Genomic DNA, 21,899 nt, shown 5'->3' on the forward strand with positions numbered 1-21,899 from the left:
ATCTGAAAGCCCCTCTTCCAGTTTGGCGTAATCTCCTTCCAGTGTGATTCACTCCTAGGTTACTCGCCTCCCTGGTAAGCATCTGAGCATCAAGTTGGCCGGCAGAGCTGAACACCGCTCCCTGTGATCTGCAGGGACGGGGTGGCGTCCCGAGACCGCTGACTCCGTCCCTCTCGGAGGCGGATTCCTGATCTGGCAGCCCCGGCCAGGGCTCCAGGCTCTTCAAGCAGCCCCTAGCTGCCTAGTCTCTCACCTCTCTTTTCTGCTGCTTCCCAGGAGAACCCGTACGTCATGCGCCGGCCGAACTTCCAGGCCCTGTCTGGGAATGAGCGTTTCGAGGGCTTCTGCGTGGACATGCTGCGTGAGCTGGCTGAGCTCCTGCGCTTCCGTTACCGCCTGCGGCTGGTGGAGGATGGGCTGTACGGGGCGCCCGAGCCCAACGGCTCCTGGACAGGCATGGTCGGCGAGCTCATCAACCGGGTACGGCTGGGCCGGGTCTGGGCAGGCGTGGGGAGGCCGGCAGGCAAACAGCCAGTGGTGCGTCCACCAGCAGGGCCTAGGACAGCAGGTGCTCTGTGTTCCTCTGCCCGGTGAATGCCACGGGGCCAGCATGGCCAGGCGGAGGGAGGCGAGGCCTCACCTCCTGGGTCCTGCTTTGCCACATGCTCCCCTAGCATCCCTTGGCTCCACTGGTGCTCAGGGATTATTTGGGTGAAGGAAAAGACACGGAGTTAGAATCGGACAGAGACTGTAGAGGTGGAAAGAGGCTTCCTGCCAGAGGGAGGGCTGGACCAGGAAGACGGGAATGGCGCTCGCTTGTTCCCTGTGGCTGGTGCCCGCCAGTTGGGCCTGGCCTGTTGCAGATGCATCAAGGCTGCCTGTTGTACTCACAAGTTCACTCACTTAGAAAGTGTTTATTGAGCACCGCCTGTGTGCCTTGCACCACGCTGGGCCTAGGATAGAGTGGTGCTCTCGAAAGGTTAGGGTGTCTTTAGGAAGCCAGAGAGCAAATGACCACAAGGTAACCCTCAGGGCTGTGATGGGGGAAACTGCGAGGGGGCACCCAGAGGAGGCTCCTGACCCAGCCAGTCCAGGGAGGACTTCCCAGGAGAGGGGACCCCCAAACAGATTCCCAAAGGGTGTGAAGGAGTCAGCAGAGTGAGGGGGGTATGGGAGCAGGGGAATGTGTTCAGAGCAGAGGAAATGGCATTCACAGAAGGGGAGTCAGGGTGAGACAGAGTGGGGTGCCCTGGAAGGGCCCTGAGTGTGGGTGGGATTTGGATGAAGGGGAGGAGGGAGAGAGGCAGGGGTGTGGGAGGTGGGAGGTGAGCGTGGTGTGGACAAAGTATTTTGGAGTCAGACCAATCTGGGTTTGAATGCTCAGGTGAGTTGCTTCTCTTTCCTTCACTTGTCTTTTTCCCTTCGGTGGGTGGGGATAATGATGCCTCTCGGGTCTGTCCTGAGGGTTTCAGGGAATGAGGACAGCACCACCCATGCTGCTTGTCAGAGGTAGGAGATCTCAATATGTAGTCCCTCTTTTTATTCCAGGCAGGAGAAACCATGTGGGTGAGGGCCTGGAGCCAGGGCAGACACACTGGCCCCAGCCAGCCAGGGCAAGTGTGCAGAGTAGGGACGGGTGGCCACCAACAGTCAGGGAAGCCTTGACATTGGACTTGGCTGAGGGCACCTCATGTCTCTTCCATCCCAGAATTCAGTGCATCCAAGTCCCTGAATGTTACCGGGGTAGACTTGAGAAGGCCACTTTACGCGACAAGGGCATTTATTCCTTAGGGCACTGATTTTCAAGAGCTATTTTGACGGCAGAACCGTCTTTTTTTTCCCCCCCCTAGTTGAAAGCACCCTCAGAAGCCGGGACAAAGCAGAATAGCTGTGGCGGGGGCAGGGCTTGGTGGGTGTCCCTGGGGTCCTGGTGGCTAGGCCCTCTCCTACCCCACCCCACAAGCAGGCCTGAGGCACTGCCCTGCCGCTGCTGGCCTGTTTGAAAGCTTCTGTCCGGGGTGGGTTCTCGAAGGGCCCGCAGCCAGAATCCAAGAAGGCAGAGGGCATGCAGAGCCGGCGGCCCGGCACCCCCACCCCCCGACTTCCATTTCTACATCCTGGTCCTCAGCCACGTGGGCTCAGAGCATTCTTCAGGGTCCCTGGAAATAGGCAGGCAGCAAGAGAGTAGCCCCCAGCCCGAGTCCCTGTAAACTGGATGCAGCTTCTTCATCAACAAATAAGTAGGAATATTCCTCTTTGCAGCTGCATGACCTTGGGGAAGCGCCTCAGGCCTGCCCCGCAGCAGGGGTGGGGGATTTGGAAGATTCCAAGTGGTGTCTGGGGGTGGTGTCTGGGGCTAGGACAGCATAGAGGCCGGGAGCTTTCCGCTTGCTCGGGCTTGTCATCGTGATCCTGAGCCCTGTTGGTTGGTATCTTGGCTTCGCTGCCTACTAGCTGTGTGACCTTGGGCGGGTTCCTTAACCTCTCTGCGACTTTCTTCAACAGTAAAATTGGAGAGATAATGGTAGCTAGTACAGACCTTGGGTCTTGAGCGTGAAACCTGTTCTTCCCAGGGCTTAGAACAGGTGCCTGGCGGGTGGTGGGAGCTGTAAGCATGTGCTCCACTCACGTTCTTTTTTTTTTTTTTTTTTTAAGATTTATTTATTTGACAGAGAGAAATCACAAGAGAGGCAGGCAGAGAGAGAGGAAGGGAAGCAGGCTCTCCGCTGAGCAGAGAGCCCGATGTGGGACTCGATCCCAGGACCCCGAGATCATGACCTGAGCTGAAGGCAGTGGCTTAACCCACTGAGCCACCCAGGCGCCCTCCACTCACGTTCTTATTAATGTTATTCCGACTGGCTCAGCCAGCACCTGCCTCCATTCGTGGGTCTGTCTGTTCTCCAGCCGGCTAACATTCACGGAGGGCCTACTGTATACCAGGCGCTGTGCTACGCCCTGGGGGATACAATAGCCAGGACTGGCCTTGCTCTAAATGAGCCTGGCTGTCAGCAGGGGGCTCATGGTGAGCCCCCAAAGGTCTCAAGCTGGCTCAAGTGAGGAAACAGAATCACTCGGGGGTGGGGAGGCTGGTCAGGATGACCTGCAGGGAGGTAGAGGGATGACAAGGATGGAGACAGGGGCAGGCTCAGAGCGCCAGGGCTTGGTGACCGGGCGGGGAACTCTAGAGAAAGGACAGAGCCTCTCCGTTGCTCGGGCAGCTGGCTGATGGCAATGACATTTAGGAAGAGAACACTGGAGGAGGAGCGGGCTGGGAGCGCGAAGGATGGGTGGGGCTTGGCCCTGCGGAGGCTCAGCTGCTTGCCTGCCGTGGGATGGCCACAGACACGGAGCTTCATGTGGGTCCTCGCTGTGACCTCCTGGGTGGCTGCAGCAGCAGCTGCCTTTGTCGTCACCAACCCCCATGCCAGAGGCTTTTCAAGTGTTACTTAAAGGACCTCCCACTGCTGTTCTGGGGCTCAGAGGCAGAGGGACTTGCCCCGCTCACCGTGGGTCTGCAGCCAGGGGGTCTGACCCAGGGCCTTTCCCAGACCTCCAGCAGGGACTCGGGAAGCCTGGGGTAGATGGGAGGATGCGTTTACCCCTTGCCGGGGCCTTGCCCAAGCGTTTTGAACCATGTGAACGCGGCCCCACGAGGAGGGCCTGGTGTTAGCCCAGTTTTCTCTAATGGTGAGTGAGACACCAAGGCATCACGTCCAGGCCACACGGCTAGTGACCAGCAGAGCCAGGGCTGGCTCCGTCAGGCTGGCCGGGAGCTGACGAGCGACTCCAGATGGAAGCCAGCCCAGGGCGCCGGAGTCTCTCCAGTCACCCCACCCGTCCCCAGGCCAGTCTCGAATTATCGTCCATTTAGTCCACCCAGTGGCCACTGCAGGAATCGGACTGCCCCCTGTCCTCTCTGTGTGACTTCAGGCTCCCGCCCCTCTCCCAGCCTCCTCACCGGCCTCTTGGCCTCCCAGCTTTCTCCATTAGGCTGTGTCCTCCAGTAGGATCCTCTACAGTGCAAGTCTGACCTGTCATTCATGCGCTGTCGCCAGAGTGCCTCTCCCCCCACTCCCCGGGATAAAAATCTGTGCCCTCCGGCCCCGCCCTCAAGGACAAAGCAGCTATCTTAGGGTGTTCTGGGGAAGCAGACTCTGAGTGGAGATTAGCAGGCAGGAGGCCCCCTTGGAAACCAGCCCTGGGAGGGCAGGAAGGAGTGGGCCAGGCAGAGGAAGGAGCAGAGTTGCGATGCAGCTCTGACTGGGCCTCCGCTGTCCCCCAGGCATCTCTGGGGCTGAGGTTGGGGTGGGGGGGGCAGGCCTTTATACGCCCCACCGACCTGTGATTGGAGGGGGCTGTCCTTAGGGAGGCTCTTCCGCCCACCGAGCTGAAAGCTGAGAGCCCTGAGCCACCAGCACGCTCGGCAGCCGGGGCCACCAGTGCCGGATCCCGAGGGAGAGTCTGAGCAGCCTCTGCTGTGGCCTGACAGTCATGAGCTCATTCGGGGTCGGCAGGGCTGGCTTCAGCTGCCTGCATTCCCATATGGTCCCCGCAAGCCAGGTCCTCTCTCTGGACTCGATGTCCCCTCTTGAAATGGAGATGATATTACCTCCATCGCAGAGCTTTGGGGTGAGGGGTGGGTGAGGGAGAGTATGAGGTCCCAGAGTGGAGCCTGGATCACGGGGGACCTTGCGGGGTAAGGAGCTGGGACGTTATTTTCACTGTGTGTGAAGCCAGTGGAAGGGTTTAGGCAGGGAATGTGCCGTGAGCTAATTGGTTTTCTCTTTTTTTATTGAGGTCAAGTTCATATAACATAAAACGAATCATTTTAAAGTGTATAACTCAGGGTCAGGCAGCCTATTCACGGTCACCTCTACCTCATGCTAAAAATATTTTCGTGAGCCCCAGAGAAATCCCCACACCCGTGCAGCAGTCAGCTCCCATTCCCCTTTACCCCAGCCCCTGGCAACCACCAGACTCCTGTCTGCCACTGCCAGTCTCTCCATCTCCGTGGATTTACTTATTCTAGGGATTTCCCGTAAATGGCATGACCTGCTACGTGGCTGTCTACATGTGGCTGCTTTCACTCGGCATCACGTGTCCGTGTGGAAGCGTGGATCAGTTACCACCTTTTCTAGGGCTGAATAATGTTCTACGGTACGGAAGTATGACCTTGATTAATTTTTAAATCATTTAAAAGTGATTACTCTGGTTGCTCTCTTGAGAAATCACTGTAGTGGGGCAAAAGCAGAAAGAGGATTCTCCGTTTAGAAGTCTGTCGGAAGGTCCAGGAGACAGAAGACGGGCTGATACTCCGGCGGTGGCCATGTCAGGGGTGCTCAAGAGGGAGACAGGAATCAGGGGTGACTGCAGAGTGTGACCTGAGCAGCTGGGGGGGTGGCAAGGCCAGCTCCCGCCCTGGGGAGGATGTGGGAGGCGCAATTTGGGGGGCTTGGGGAAATAGGGGCTGTCTCTGGGCAGGGATCGCTTGAGATGATGATCCGAAACTCCAGAGGAAAAATATGAATTTCATCGTGCAGCTGAGGATGAATTATTTAACTCATCTCCTGTCTGGGTGGTTTCCTATATTTGCCGGTATAGACACAGCCACCGTCCACTGGGCCTGTGGATTGGTGGGCGTGTTCCTGAAGGAGAAACTCCTAACCGCAGAAGCACCGGGTCAGAGAGCGTGAATGTTTTTTTAAACAGAGAGAGACTGCCAAGTGGATGCTCAGAAAGGTTCCGCCAATTTATATTCCGACCAAAAGTGCACGAGAATGTCACATTTCCCACACTCTTGCCAACAAGAGGTATTATCAATCTTTAAAAAACAAAAACAAAAACAAAAAAAACCTCTGCCCAAAGGCCAAAAATAAGAGCTCATCGTTCCCACCTAAATAGAACGTTACCTGGCTGCCGATACTGATCCCTGAGCAGACAGACTGTAATTCACAGAAGCATGGTTTTGTACTCTGTTGTTTCCAGGCATTTTTTTTTGTTTGTGCCATTATAAACAACCATGAGCAGACATCTTTGTGCACAAAAGCCTTGCCAGCACTGCAGCTGATTAGGACCGATTGGGCAGATAGTGTGACGAGGTCGAGGAGGAGGACCCTCTATGGCTTTTGTTATAGGTCCTCAAACCACTTTCCAGAAAACCCGCGGTGGGTCCTATGCAGGCTCCTTCTCACACAGAAGGCTTTTGGTTGGCTTTTGTTTATTTAAAAAAAAATTTTTTTAAAGATTTTATTTGTTTATTTGACAGAGAGCGATCACAAGTAGGCAGAGAGGCAGGCAGAGAGAGGGGGCAGGAGAGAGTGGGGAGCAGGTTCCCTGCTGAGCAGAGAGCCCGATGTGGGGCTCGATCCCAGGACCCTGAGACTATGACCCGAGCCGAAGGCAGAGGCTTAACCCACTGAGCCACCCAGGTGCCCCTTGGTTGGCTTTTAGAAATTGAGACACCCGTCCCCCACCCACCCCGGTCATTTTTACAGATGGCAGAGCACTTTGATTTTTCCTGTTCTGCCTAGTGGACCACAGTGGGCCTGGTCAGGTGATGGACGGAGTCTGAGTCCAGGTTCAGCTTGGAATGGGCCTGACAGGTCCACAGACCCACCCTGAGTTTTCCCATGTCCCACTTGTATACTTGGAAGAGACCTGCGTGGCCCTCAAATCAGGGCCCTTATGGTAAAAGAACCAAGCGGAAGCTCCTAGAATTGCCCGTCTTTCTCAGGATAGGAACCCCAAAAGCAGTTCTACATCCTTGGAGGAATCGCAGAGATCGGTGTTGCCATGCATGGCTTGAAGGAAGCAGGGGTAATGACCTCATCCCCAGTCAGCTGGCCGGTTCGGCCCGTGCAGAAGGCAGATGGATCTTGGCCGATGACTGGGGATTATTGTCAACGGAATCCAGGCGGTGACTCCAACTGCAGTCGCTGGCCCAAATGAAGTGTCTTTCCTGGAGCAAGTCAACACAGCCCTTGGCAGCTGGCGTGAGCTGCTGACCTGGCAAACGCGGTTTTCTCCAGCCTGCTTTCTGAGGCCTACCAGAAGCCTTCCGTCTCGCCTCGAGGCGACATCCGTTCCCTCGCCTGCCTTCCGCCGTCACCTAGGCTGTGGAGGACTTGATCTGGACAGTGTCACCCATCGGATCTCGTGAGCAGGAAGTCACATTTAAGGGGGTTGGCAATAAAGCCGCCCAGTTTCCGCCGGTCAGGGTCCAAGTGGACACGAAAACGACACCAGCTACTGGAACGGAATCACATCAGCTGCTTGGACAGAGCGCATTTGATACAAAGAACTGCTACCTAGAGGTCGAGTGGTTAAACACAGGACTGAAAGCGCAGAAAGCAAAGGAAGGGACCCTGGAGTAAGGGGTGCAGGAAACAGCCACCTCCCTGAGGCCTCGGGACGGGGAAGGAGATGGAAAGGTGAAAACTCAGAAACCCAGACGAGAGGCCTCACGGAGCTGAAACTTGGGCGTCTGAGGAGGGGCCGCTGCGTGTCTGGTACCGGTGACCTGTGGTGGGGCTCTGGGATTTGGAAGTGAGTTGTGTGCCTGCTTTAGCCCTCTTACCAAACACCCCACACGGCTTTTCACTCTGAGGGAAGCCCGGAGCGCACGAAGGCGCTATGACAGATCACAGCCGATCTGCCTCCTGGGCCCGATGACCCAGCAGATCCGGGGATACGCAGAGTGCAGGTGACAAACAGGGACAGAGGCACCTGGGGGTGACTCACGGCGCAGACCTCTGGGGTTTGAGAGCAGAGCAGATAGTGCTGTCTTCTGAGGCTTACTGGTCTCCTGAGAAAATGCTCATTTCTAGGCCCTCCCGGAGACTGAGCAGTGAGGGCCGCGGTGGCCTGAGCGCTCCTGCGGCCTGGCTGTTGTCCTTTCTGTGTGAGTCAGGGTCCTGCCGGGAGACGAGGTGTGCAGAACGTTTGAATGAAGAAGAGCTGTTACCGTTACCATGGTAACGAAGAGGGTAAAAGTTGAACTCCAACTCAGGGATCAGCGAACTTTTTCTGGAAAGGGCCTGATAGTATTTTCGACCTTCCGGCCATACTGTCACCGCGTTCCAACTTTGTTGTTGGATGGAGAACAGTCGTGGGCGATACCTAAATAAGTAACCAAGGGTGTGTTCCAATAAAACTTCATTCACAAAATCAGGCATTGGACTTGGCCCAAGGGCCGCAGTTTACACACGCTCACTCTCAGCTGTCATGGAGGTGGCAAGGCAGGATCTGGCTGCTTCCGTTGTTCTGAAGGAACCGAGAGAGGAGCAGAAACTACTGGAAACTGGCTACTGGAAGCTGGCTGGCACTGGTTTCCCAGGGTGGGGTGGGGGTGGGGCTTGGTGAGGCCGGTTCTGCCAGTGCGGGGAAGCCACAAACTGGATTCATCTGCTGCCCCAGGACAAAAGGCTGCTGCAGGGCAAGCCTTCGCCTTCCTCCCGCCTTGCAGCGTCCCGCTGGCGCCCCCTACTGGCAGAATCTGACAGGGAGCTTGTGACAAAGCAGAACCACGGTTTGCACAGAGCTGGGATAGAGTTTGGGGCTGGCGGATGCTCACCAGCATGTTGGCTGGCTTTTCGGGATTGAGACAGCCTCCCTGCCCCACCGTTTCTACAGATGGCTCATCGTTTGGATTTTTCCTCATTTCATTCCAGAGATCAGATATCAGCGTCCCCTTGTGGAGGGAAATCTTCTGTAAGAAATAGGTGACTGCTAGGAAATTTAGGGCGAGGAGGAGGGGGAGGTGGAGGGAGAGTTCCAAAGGCTCTCAGAGGACCTTACCAGAGTTTGCAGGGCTTAAGGATGTGTCTGTCCTCTCTTTGGAACAAAGTCCAAATCTGACCACTTTTTTCCACCATTATCCAGCCGCCCGCCCCCCCAAGTATTTCCATGGACTTCATTTGGTCCCCAAGATCCCTGCTTTCACTCTTGCCCCTGTGGTGTTTTCTCACGGTGGTCAGATCACCTCACCCCCCTGCTCACACCTTCCGATGTGGCGTCCTGTGTTGTCCTGGGAGTAGAACCCAGCCCCCTTCCCTTCCTTCACATTTGTCCTCCAGACCTCCCTGCAGCAGGGAGTGTGTCCAAACTAGCGTCTCCCAGCAATCTCGAGCCCCTTGCCCTGCTTTATTTTTCTTCATAGTGCTTGTCGCCACCTGCCACGTCATGTTTATCCTCACTGCTGGGTCCCCAAAGCTAGAACCTTGCTTGGTCGGGGATGGGTATTCCCAAGTATTTGTTAAGTAGGTAAATGAGTGGATGGACAGGCAGAATGGGCAGAGGGACTGCAGCGGGGGGATGCAGGGCAAGGTGGTGGGTGTTTTCGCCTGTCTGTGCTTCTGTAACAGAATACCGCAGACTGGGGGGGATGATGAACCACAGAAATCTATTTCTCACCGTTCTGGAGACAGAGGAAGTCCAAGATCAAGGTGCTGGCAGATTTGGTGTCTGGTGAGGGGCCTTTTCCTGGTTCACAGCCAGCCATCTTGCTGTGCCGCATGTGGTGGAGGGGGTGAGGAAGCTTTCTGGATGGAATGGGACCAGGGCACTAAATCCGTTCATGAGCTTCCGTCCTCATGACCTCCTCACCTCCCAAGGCCCACCTCCTAACACCATCCTGTTGGGGGCTTACACGCGTTCAGTATGTGGCGGGGGGGGGGGGGTGGATGCTGGGTGGCACAGGGCCTCAGGGGGCTGGGTGAGGAGTACAGGACAGGGGACAGTGTAAGGAGAGGGAATTGTTGCCAGCTTTAAGCAGGGCTGCCGTGACCGGGCTGTAGTTTCTGAGGCCCCTGGGGCGGCTGGCTGAGCTTTCCAGTCCTGAGACATGGTGATAGGGGCAGGAGCAGGACAGTGAAGTTGGAGGAAGCGATTGATTCCAGACGTGTTTGGGGGCAGAATCAGGAGAGCTTGAGGATAGAAGCAGTGAGGGGTGGAGAGATGTCAAGGATGATATTGGGGAGAGGGTGGGGGCTTCTGCCTGGGATGACCCCGGGGACAGGGTGGGGGCTGAGTTTGCTGGCTGTGTGTTGACGAGAATTTCAAGGACCGAGAATTTCAAGGACCGGTTGTTCCCTCTAGTCACATGCAAAATACCCCATCTCCTGAGCTCCCTGGGACCTGGACCCTGACCTCCGATGTCGCTGGCCATGGAGGGTGGGGACAGTGGACTGGCGAAACCCTGAGAGAGGGACAAGTTCTGAACCATGGGGTCAGCTATAAGCCAGGAGCTCACCTCCACTCTGCTTCCGTTTCTTCATGTGCGAAATGGGAAGGATGGTTCCCTGACAGGGCTGCTCTGGGGACTCCATGAGCTACTCTGGGCGGGGGAGCCCTGAAACAGTGGCCACGAGGTATGTGCTGTGTGAGGGTGAGCCTCTGGGCCCTTGCTGCTGGAGGAGATGTAGAGAATTTGGGAAAGGGAAGAAGCGGGTTTGGCCTAGGTGTTGGCCTGAAGCGAGCCGTCCAGAGTGGGTGAGGAGGTCAGGGAGCAGAGCAAGGGATGGAGCAGAAGGGCACTGGGAGTGCTTTCGGGAGGAAGAGGGCTCCTGGAGCCTGGCCTAGGGACCCACAGCCCCCTCCTGAGCCCTGTCTGCAAAGCTGCTGCCTCTTGCTTTCTGAAGCGGAGACGCGGGCCCCTAGGAAGGGCCTTCCCGGGGTGCACCTCCTGTGGGTGCATCAAAGTCATAGGATTCCTGTATTAGCTGTTGTCATTCCTGGCAGCTCACATATTAGTCATAAGAGTGACGAGTGTGTAAGAAGAAGCAAGAAGCTCCTTACTCTCACCCTCTGGGAATTTCCAAGGGTATACCCCCTCCCCAGATCCAGCTGTGTTTTGGGCCCCTGCCACAGTTTGCTGCTTCTGGATTCTGCCCTGGGGCTGGGGCCACGTCCCTCGTCCCTTGGTAGCTGTTTGACCTGGGCCCCACTTGTGTGCTCTGAGTGTCAGCCGCTTCTGTGAGTGTGTGTCCCCCCTGGCCGGTGAGCCGGGCCCTCTACTCTTATTTCAGCCCTATGGGTGGTCTCTGCTTGAATTTGGAATCAATTCTGGGGTCCAGTGGAGGTGTGGGGGATAGTCTAGATGCCTGGAAGGGCTGTCCTGGGAGCCGGGTCCCGACGCCGGGACCGGGAGTGCTGTGTGAGACATCTCACCCAACCCCATCCCCATTTTGCAGATGAGCAAACTGAGGCCCAGAGACAGGGAAGCCCCTGCTGGAGGTCACCCAGGGAACCCAGGGAAGAGCCGGGGCTCCCCATTCCCACACCGGGCCCTGCCCACTCTGTCATGCATGTACTCATGTGAGGGTTGTGTGTGCCTTGAGGGAACGCCCCTCCCCTGTGTATCTCCACTGCTCCCTACGCTGTGTCGAGGGCACGAGTCTGTCTGCCTGCGCCTATGCTGCTGGTACGTTGCTGGGCCAGCCTTTGTCTCAGCCCATGTGTGTGGATGTGGCGTGGTGTGTACACATCAGTAGTGGCATATGCGTGACCCGACGCAGTGCTCACGTGTGCCGAGTGCAGTGGGAAGGGTGTGTGAAGTGCTGGCTTTTTCCCAGTCTTCTGTCCAGCCCACAGCTAAAGGCCGTCTAAGTCCTCTTGAGCTAGAGTGAAATGACCTTCTGGATGAGGGATTCTGGGTATGCCCACCAGACGCTAACGTGAGTCCTTCTCTCTGTCCCACCCCTCTGACTCCCCACCCTTGCCACCTCAGACCTGGACCCCAGGCACTGCTCCCCGCCTTAAGACCATTTGCAGCTCCCCCTGAGGTCATTCTGTCGGTTGAGCTGGGTGCCGGTCCTGTCTTGGGGGTGCCTTGATGCACACATGTAAGTCACTAGTGCCAGCCGATGGCCGGAGAGTCAAGGTCCCATCTCTGTGTTAAGGTCCCCCAGTTGCTGCCTTTACTGACGAGTGTCTTTGCCTCTCTGAGACTCAGTTGCTCCATCTGTAAAACGGGGCTAATAGTGGCCCTCCAGGAGATGTTGGAAGGAGGACTCAAGGTAATCCACAGAAAGTGTTACCTAGCATGGACCCTGTAGCAAAGTCAGCGTGTAGTGAATGTTCCATGTCGTGAGCTGTAGAGACAGAAGAGGAAACCAAGGCCTGAAGAGAGACCTGAGTGGGTCAGTGTCCTGGGATCTCAGTGCCCATGTCACATTCTCCCCAGGACCTGGTGATGGGGGATGTGGGAGCTAAGTGGGTCTGTGGCAGTTTTTTAAGGCAGGGCCTTCACAGTGAACTTGACAGGATGAAGAGGGGCGGCTGGGCAGGGAAGGGGCCGCAGGAGCCTGTCCCAGAGACGTGAGATGACAGGGGTCCAATTCTGAGCCCCAGATGCCATTCTGGAACGAGTGCGTGCTCCTGGCCCCTTTGGTCCCTCTCCTTTCTCTTTGCTGGCCTCTCGGGAACTTTCTCTGTGCGTATCTCCCTAACTGCCCATCTGTCTCCCCGGCCCACCCTGCGGCCCCCGCCTTGCTTCCCCTCCAGCAGAAGGCGGACCTGGCTGTGGCTGCATTCACCATCACAGCGGAGCGGGAGAAGGTCATTGACTTCTCCAAACCCTTCATGACCCTGGGGATCAGCATCCTCTACCGAGTGCACATGGTACGGCTCCCCGGACAGGTGGAGGCTGTGGGGCAGGGGGCTGGCGGTGGGGCCGACACCTGTGCCCCCAAGGGAAGCAGAGGCTGAGGGCTGGACCCTGAGGGGACACTTGGGCTCATGGGCACCTGGTGGGGCTGGGGCAGGGGACGCACGTGGGTCGGGGAGGCTCCAGGCCTCATGCCCTCTCCCCGCAGGGCCGCAAGCCTGGCTATTTCTCCTTCCTGGACCCCTTCTCCCCTGCTGTGTGGCTCTTCATGCTTCTTGCCTACCTGGCTGTCAGCTGCGTCCTGTTCCTGGCCGCCAGGTGAGTCCACCGCCTACTACCCGGGAAGGGCCCTGGGCTGGGGTGTCTCTGACTGACCCGAACATTTTGTGCTGGGCCTCAGACTCCCAGGCCCTCCTTTCTCCCTCTCTCTCTGTCTGTGTGCCCTGTCCCCCTTGTGGCTCTGATTTTGCTCTACTGTTCTCTCTCTGGGCCTGTCCCCTTCCCATTCTCTCTCTTTTTTCCTCTGTTTCTCTCTCTGCACCTCTCTGTGCATCTCTTGCTGCCTCTTCTGTGTGTCTGTGTGCCTCTGTGTTTCTTTCTACTTCTCCTCTTTGTATTTCCTTTCTACCTTGGCTCTATCCATCCCTCACTCCCATGTCTCTCCACAGGCTGAGTCCCTACGAATGGTATAACCCCCACCCGTGCCTGCGGGCGCGCCCTCACATCCTGGAGAACCAGTACACACTGGGCAACAGCCTCTGGTTCCCCGTGGGGGGCTTCATGCAGCAGGGCTCGGAGATCATGCCTCGGGCTCTGTCCACACGCTGCGTCAGTGGAGTCTGGTGAGCAGCCCTCTGTCTGTCCTGCCCTGGGTGGGGAGGGTCCCTTCTGAGGCCTGGGTGCATTCCGGTCCCTCTCCACCAGCTGCGTGACAGGGAATGGGGTGCGGAGAGCTGAGTCCCAGCTCTGCCCCCTGCTAGCTGTGTGACCTTAGGATGTGAGGCCACATCCCCTCTCCACATCTCAGTGTCCTCATCTGAAAAATGGGGATAGAAATGCCTACACGTCAGGTTGTAAGGACTCAGCTGGGATGCCACGCAGAAGTGCTTCTTCCGACATGAGGTAACTGGAACCTCATAAGCCCGGTTGTCGCTGGCCCAGCTGTCGCTGGCTCACCCGTGCCCTGATGGTCACGGAGATTGGGGCAGCCTTCACTATCCAGGGGTGCTTGTGTCCTCAAAGTCCCTTGGGGACCCCAGTAACGTGGACAGAGCGTACTTTATCTCCGTGATGAGCTCCAAGAAGTCACATGTTGGAGAGCAGACATGGTCAACTCATGTCAGTGTGGCCCACCACTTCTTAAATATTTGAATTAGCATTTAAAAATGGGGCAGATTGACTCAGGAATCCACATTTCTCCCTCTTGTTGAAAATTCAGGGGCTGTGGTCGCGCTAGATGAGCTGGCATTCTCCCAGGTCCATGCGTCCGAGTCCTGAGACCAGGCACTCCCCAGGGCCACTCGCTCCAGCACCGCCCATGTCCTGCCCTGCTCCCCAGGCCCCTTCTTGCTGAGCATTTCTTCCTCGTCTCCTCCCCATCCCCGAGAATTCATGCCTCGACAGCCAGGCAGCAGATGCTTTAAGAGGCCCTCCTGGTGCCAGGCACTCAGGTGAAGAATCCGGCCTCAGAGGCAGAGGAGCCGAGAAGAAGGAGCTAAACAAATAAGCCCAGGAACGTCCTGTTTGATCCCAGGACTAAACAAAGCCCCAAGACAGCGTCTCATTCAAAGCTCACTCAAGGCTAACGCTGAGTGGGTGCCAGGCTGTGCCCTCCCCACTAGGACTTACTGCCGTAGAGCAAGTCGTTGGCAGGTCGCTTGGCCCACTGGGTTTGCACCTTTGGAGTCTCGATGACATTTCTTTTTTAACGTTTCGGGACTGGCATCCTTCCAAGCGCCGTCATGGACCCTGTGCTAGTTTCCTATTGCTACTGCAACAAGTAAGACAGGTTTCGTGGCATAAAGCCATATAAATGTATTCTCTTACGGGTCTGGAGGTCAGAAAGCCGAAATCTCGCTGGGCTCGAGTCCAGGTGTGGGCAGGGCTCGCTCCTCCTGGAGGCTCTAGGGGAGGCTCTGTTTGCCTGACTCTTCTAGCATCCAGAAGCCACCCGCATTCCTCAGCTTGTAGCCACTTTCTCTGGCTCTCACCTCCTCCTTGCATTCATAAGGAGCCCTGAGATACCACCGGGCCCACCCAAATAATCCGGGATGATCACCCCATCTCAAATTCCCTAACTTCATCATATCTGCAAAGGCCCTTTTACCCCATAAGGGGACGTACTCACGAGTTGCAGCGCTTTGGATGGACACATCTCTGGGAGCGGGGGTCCTCCTGCTGCCCACCACCTACCACGGCCACAGCTTACTGAGGTCGTCAGTGTAACGATGTGTCAGGTGTCAGGTGCGACAGACCTTGCTGGTAAAGCAAAGGCACATGCGACAACAGTAGGGAATGTGGGTGCTCAGGGAAGCCGCCTTGAGGAGGTCCCATCTTGACTGAGTCCTAAAGGCGAGAACAGAGGCATCCACGCCCAGGAGAGGGAGGAGCGTTCTAGACAGGCTAGAGGAGGCACACGGCAGCTGGGACAAATCTGGCCGAGGCCTCGGGTCAGTGGCAGACCGGTGACCTCCTCTCTGCAGGGCGTTCCTTCTGCCCCCCTCTCCCGCTCAGGGGCCCCTTCCCCAGCCAGGCGTTCCCTGCCTGTACCATCACCATCACCCCTCCCCCTCCCCACTGGAGACCTGGACCCCGAGCTCACTCCCGTCTTCACCCGCAGTCCTTCTACACATTCGCTCGGTCACTGGGTCAGCGGATGTCTCAACAGATGTTTCTTAATCTCTGACTGGGACCCCAGCACCACGACGTGGCAGTCCAATGTCTAGGGGACTTGTCTGCCGGTGGGGCCCTAACCCGCCTCCCGGGCCCTCCATCTTCGGGGTCCGTTGGGGCCACAGCCTCCTACAGCCAGCCGCTTCATTCAGGATGGCCCCGCTCCAACTCCAAGTCAGCGCCTTCGAGGTTCTGCCTGACCAGCCGCAGCCCCGCCCTCCCTGGGCGCCCCCACTGCCAGTCTTGCAACGTAGCCCTTGCACCTCCCTCTTTCCTGCTCTGTGAGCCCTGCCTGCGCTCTGGTCCGTCCACCTCAGGTAGGCTCCTAGGCCACCACACTTTGACCATTGTCCTCAACTCCTCCTCAGGACGTCCTGTCCTCAGAGCCCTCCCAGCAACCTCAGATTTAGTCCGCAGCCTCGCCCCCTACCCCCGGCTCCACCAGGGCCACACAGAACCCCTTTATGGATGCGTCCAGTATACGTCATTAGCTACCCGCCTTCTAGAAACTCCTCACCTGCAGGCTCTTGTGGCCTTCTGGACCCTTTGTTTCATTGCACCAGGGGGTGACTGCCCTTTGCCCTCACTCACGTGAGCTCCTCCCTCCACACTGGTGATGTGGCAGCGCCCGCAGACCCAGCGCCTTCGTTTTATGACAAATATTTTCTAACATCTGCTTTCCCACGCTGATGAAATGCAAGAGTAATATCTGTACTTATGCACCTGCCTACACATGATTTTTTTTTAAGAGTTTATTTATTCACTTGACAGAGATCACAAGGAGGCAGAGAGGCCGGCAGAGAGAGAGAGGGGGAAGCAGGCTCCCCGCTGAGCAGAGAGCCCAATGCAGGGCCTGATCCCTGGACCCTGAGATCTTGACCTGAGCCGAAGGCAGAGGCTTTAACCCACTGAGCCACCCAGGTGCCCCCTATCCATGATTTAAACCAAATCCGTAACATGTCCTGACTGCAATACAAGGGGGAGAGAGGGACGTGATCTGTGGTAGGATAGCAGGACAGCAATGCATCAGTGTTGGGGCGGGGCCACCCCGGACAGAAAGCAGGAGTCAGGCGGCCACACCGACTTCTAACCGGTACCTCAGGAGTGACGAGAAGTGAGACCATTTAATAGAGTTGTGTCAACATCTGAGACTTGACACTTTAAAATAGTTGGTCAGTGAGTAGGTTTGTACTAATACAAACCACCCTGAGCGTGGCGATTTCCCAGTCCAGCTTCTCCAAGAACTCGGTCTGGTGCTGCAGAAACCGGAGCAGGGCCGCTGCCAGAGACCCGAGTTTCAAACGGTGAAGGGTTCTTGGCAAAATTTCAAACACAACATCCAGTTGTTCCTCAGTCAGAACAACAGATGCGTTTCTAGAAACTTTGGTTTCTGTTAGAACCATGCAAAAACATGGTTGGCTTGTATGTGCCAAGGAGATAGGCTCAGAGAGTGATGGACCGGATTTTCCCTGTTATTTGGACTGGGCTGTCGCCGGACACCTGCCCCTACCCACTGACACCAGGAGCAACCAGGGCGGCCCCCATCTGTGTCCCCTTGCTCTATCCCCGTGAGTGTCCTCATACCACTCCCATAGTCACCACCACCAATCAGCCACACTGTACCCTCAGGGTCGAGGTGGTCCCTGCTGTGTACCGGGCACTGAGTAGTTTTGTCTTGACTGAACAAGATGGGCCCTTGGGGTAGCTTTGAAGAGACTTGGTTTCCAGAGAGCTGTGTCAGACCCTGCGTCTTTGTGAGTAGGGTTTTGATTTTTCTTTCACTGGGGGGCTGTGTTAGTCATCCCTCTGTCCTCCACTCGACCCCCACCCCAGGGCCTAACTGGGCACCATGCTTGTGTGCTCAGCAAAGGGTAGCTGCCGTCTTCATGATTAAACGCTGGGGGAGGGGCTGGTCTGGGAGGTCCTCCCAGCACCCCCCCCCCGACCCCCGCAGGCAGGAGGACAGACAGGGTCAGGGTATGACAAGTGGGCTCTGTGGTGAGGTCAGCAGGTGCCTCTTCTCCCGAGTCCCCAAGGCCGTGAGTGCATCCCCTCCCACGGCTCCGTGCCCCATGCGGCCCATCCTCTGACAACAGCCCTGTTAGGGGCAGCCGGCTCTTGTCCTTGCTCGGCAGAGGAGTCCAAGGTCACATGGCGAGCCAGTGAGAGAGCCAGGATTTGGGGATTTTCCAGAGATCTTTGTATTATTGATTTCTTGTTTAGTTCCACTGTGGTCAGAACATTCTCCGTAGGATTTTCTTCCTTTGAAATGCATGGAGACTTGTTCTCTAGCTCAGCGTAGGGTCTGTCCTGGTAAACGCTGTCTGTGCCGTGGGTGGGTGCCGTGGGCCGGAAACAGCAATTAGGGCCTGGAGGCTGCTAGTGTTACTTTAGGCTTCTCTCTCCCCACCGACCTTCTGTCTGCTCGCTCTGTCAGTTATTGAGAGAGGGACGCTGAAATTGCCGCCTGTAATTGTGCAGAAATCTTTTCAGTTCTAACGGTTTTTGCTTCATGAATTTTGAAGCTCTATAATTAGAAGCATAAATGTTTAGGGTTTTTATGTTGTCTTGATGAATTGATCCCTTCGTCATTATATAATGCCTCTCTTTATTCCTGGTAACATGTCTGCTCTGAAGTTACCTTTATTTGATATTAATACAGCCATTTCAGCTTGCTTTCTTTCCTTTTTAAGACATTTATTTATTTGAGAGAGGAGAGGGGAAGAATGTGAGTCAGGATAGGGGCAGAGAGAGAATCTCAAGCAGACCCCGCACTGAATGCAGAGCCCGACTCGGGATTCAATCCCAGGACCCTGAGAACATGAGCCCAGCGGAAGCCAGACACTTAACCAACGGAGCCACCAAGGTCTCCTAACCACACTAGCCTTCTTACGCTTAGTGTCGGTATAGCATATCTTTCCTTATCCCTTTGCTTCTGACCTACCTGGACCATTATCTTTAAAGTGGGCTTCTTGGGGCACCTGGATGGCTCAGCGGGTTAAGCCTCTGCCTTTGGCTCAGGTCATGATCTCATGATCCTGGGATCGAGCCCCATGTCGGGATCTCTGCTCATCAGGGAACCTGTTTCCCCTCTCTCTCTCTGCCTGCCTCTCTGCCTACTATGATCTCTGTCTGTCAAATAAATAAATCTTTAAAAAAAAAAAAACCAAAGTGGGTTTCTTTCTTTCTTTTTTTTTTTTTTTTAAGATTTTATTTATTCATTTGACAGACAGAGATCACAGGCAGGCAGAGAGAGAGAGGAAGGGAAGCAGGCTCCCTGCTGAGCAGAGAGCCGGATACAGGACTCAGTCCCAGGACCCTGGGATCATGACCCAAGCCAAAGGCAGAGGCTTTAACCACTGAGCCACCCAGGCGCCCCCAAAGTGGGTTTCTTTTTTTTTTTTTTTTTTAAAGATTTTTATTTATTTATTTGACAGACAGAGATCACAAGCAGGCAGAGAGGCAGGCAGAGAGAGAGGAGGAAGCAGGCTCCCCGCTGAGCAGAGAGCCCAATGCGGGGCTCGATCCCAGGACTCCGGGATCATGACCTGAGCTGAAGGCAGAGGCTTTAACCCACTGAGCCACCCAGGCGCCCCCCAAAGTGGGTTTCTTATAGGCAGCATAGACTTAGGCCTTGGAGCAAGGGTTGGCAAACTTTTGATATTGGGCCAGATAGTAAACATTTTAGGCTGTGCTGGCCATCCGGTCTCTGTCACAGCTACTCTGCTCTGCCCTGTACTGTGAAAGGAGCCGGAGATGATACACTCATGAATGAGTGTGGCTGTGTTCCAATAAAACTTTATTTATGGACAGTGACACCGAAATTTGACTTTTGTATGTCATGTGTCATGAAGTGTATGGCTCTTCTTTCAATTTCTTTTTAGACCTTAGCTTGGGGGTTGTGCAAAAAGAGAAAGACAGATTTGCCCCGTGGGCCATCATTTGCCAACCCCTGGTTGAGATCACTTATGTTAAATGCAATTACTGTTACGGTTGGCCTTAAATCTGTCACCTTGCTACTTGTTTTTAATTTGTCCCATCTCTTTTGGCTCCCTTTTCCCTCTTTTCCTGCCTTCCTTTGGATTTATTGAGATTTTTAGAATTCTGTTTCATGTCCACTATTGACTTTATTAAGCATACTTTTTTTTTTTTTTAAGATTTTATTTGTTTGACAGAGAGAGACACAGTGAGAGAGGGAACACAAGCAGGGGGAGTGGGAGACAGAGAAGCAGGCTTCCTGCTGAGCAGGGAGCCTAATGCGGGTTTCGATCCCAGGACCCTGGGATTGTGACCTGAGCTGATGGCAGCCGCTTAACAACTGAACCATCCAGGTGCCCGTATGAAGTATATTTTTACAATTTTTTTTCTCAGTAGTTGCTTGCTTTGGGTTTACAATATGCCTTTTTAATCGATTACAAAATAATTTCAAGTAACATTCTCCCACTTCACATAGGATGGAGATTACGGCGGTATTCCCTCCCTCCCATATGTATTACTTCTGTTTATCTTATGAACCTTACAACATATGAGGTTTATCTGTGTGTGTGTTTAAACGGTAAATGTCTTTTATTTTATTTTTAAAAACATTTTCTTTATTTATTTGAGAGAGACAGCATGAGTTGGGGGTTGGTGGGTAGGAGAGGGAGAAACAGGCTCACCACTGAACAGGGAGCCCGATGCAGGATTTGATCCTAGGACCCTGGGATCATGACCTGAGCCAAAGGCAGATAGTTAACCGACTGAGCCACCCAGGCACCTGAAAGAGATTTTATTTTTAAGTAATCTCTACATCCAGTGTGAGGCTAGAACCTCTGCCTTTGGCTCAGGTCATGACACCAGGATCTTGGGATCGAGCCCCACATCAGTTCCCTGTTCAGCCAAGAGCCTGCTTCTCCCTCTCCTACTCTCCCTGCTTATGTTCCCGCTCTCCATCTCTCTCTGTCAAATAAATAAGTAAAATCTTTAAAAAAATATATTAATTCTCCTACTTTTTTGTTTGTATGAAAAATTTGCTAGTGTGTTTTCTTCTTTGAAGGATCTTTTTGACTGATACAGAATATAAGATTGACAGGTTGTTTTTCCCTTTCAGCACATTGTTGCATGGTCTCCTGACTCTGATAAGAAGTGTGTTGTCACTTTAATTTTGATTCTTCATGTATGTTTTCCTCCCTTCTGGCTGCTTTTAAAAAAATTCTTTTTAAGATTTTATTTATTTATTTGACAGATAGAGACACAAGTAGGCAGAGAGGCAGGCAGAGGGAGAGGGAGAAGCAGGGTCCCTGCCGAGCAGAGAGCCTGATATGGGGCTCGATCCCAGAACCTTGGGTTATGACCTGAGCTGAAGGTAGATGCTTAACTGACTGAGCCACTCAGGTATCCCACTTCTTTTCTTAAAGATTTCTTTATTTGAGGGGGACCTGGGTGGCTCAATCATTAAGCATCTGCCTTTGGCTCAGGTCATGATCTCAAGGTCCTGGGATGGAGCCCCGCATCGGGCTCCCTGCTCAGCGGGAAGCCTGCTTCTCCCTCTCCCACTCCCCCTGCTTTAATTCCCTCTCTTGCTGTCTCTCTCTGTGTCAAATAAATGACTAAAACCTTTTTTTAAAAAAAGATTTATTTATTTGAGTGAGAGAACAAGAAAGAGCACAGGAGGGAGTGGCAGAAGGAGAAAATAATCCTAAGCAGAGTCCGCACTGAGGAAGCCTGACATGGGGCTCGATCTCATGACCCTGAGATCACAACGTCAGCCAAAACCAAATCGGATGCTTACAAGACTAAGCCACCCGGGCGCCCACTGTACACTTTTTTTTTTTTTTTTTTTTTTTTAAGATTTCTGTGTTTGAGAGAGAAAGAGAGTTCTGGCTGCTTTTAAGATATTCTTTAGGGGCACCTGGGTGGCTCAGTTGGTTAAGCGTCTGACTCTTGATTTTGGCTCAGGTCACGATCTCAGGTGTGAGACGGCCCTGCGTCAGTCTCCGCGCAGAGTATAGAGCCTGCTTAATATTCTCTCTCTCCCTCAGCCCACCCAGCCCCCGGCACATAGGCTCTCTCTAAAAAAGAAAAAAAAAATATTCTCCTTATCACTGGTTTTCAGTGATTGATTGTACCGTGATTTGGTGGGTTTTATGTGTGTGTGTGTTTATCCTACTTTGGTTTCATTGAACTTTTTAGATCTGCCAGTTTATAATTTTTATCCGATTTGAAAATGCTTTGACCACTACTTCTTCAAATACTTTTTCCTCTTATCCCCTTCCTTTTCTCTCCTTATGGGATTCCAATCACATAGGTAAAGACCACTTGATACTATTCAACAGGCCACTCAAGCTTTGTGCTCATTGTCAGTCACTTTTCCCCCTCTCTGACGTCAATGTGAATAGATTCTATTGCTGTCTTCCAATTCTCT

General features: G+C 54.4%; 1 protein-coding gene across 2 annotated transcripts in view; it reads left to right on the forward strand.

Moving 5' to 3' along the window:
* Window positions 1-21,899, forward strand: part of GRIK5 (glutamate ionotropic receptor kainate type subunit 5) — a 50,471-nt gene that overhangs the window by 18,971 nt on the left and 9,601 nt on the right. Inside the window, exons 12-15 of one of the 2 annotated variants that reach the window (XM_045987609.1) lie at window positions 277-480; window positions 12,502-12,618; window positions 12,813-12,922; window positions 13,273-13,446. In XM_045987609.1, coding sequence (XP_045843565.1) covers window positions 277-480; window positions 12,502-12,618; window positions 12,813-12,922; window positions 13,273-13,446 — 605 coding nt within the window. The remainder of the gene's footprint in view (window positions 1-276; window positions 481-12,501; window positions 12,619-12,812; window positions 12,923-13,272; window positions 13,447-21,899) is intronic. The other variant, XM_045987610.1, reaches the window with a different exon arrangement.

The sequence above is a fragment of the Meles meles genome, chromosome 19 (genome assembly GCF_922984935.1).
Source record: "Meles meles chromosome 19, mMelMel3.1 paternal haplotype, whole genome shotgun sequence".
NCBI classification, from domain to species: Eukaryota; Metazoa; Chordata; class Mammalia; order Carnivora; family Mustelidae; genus Meles; species Meles meles.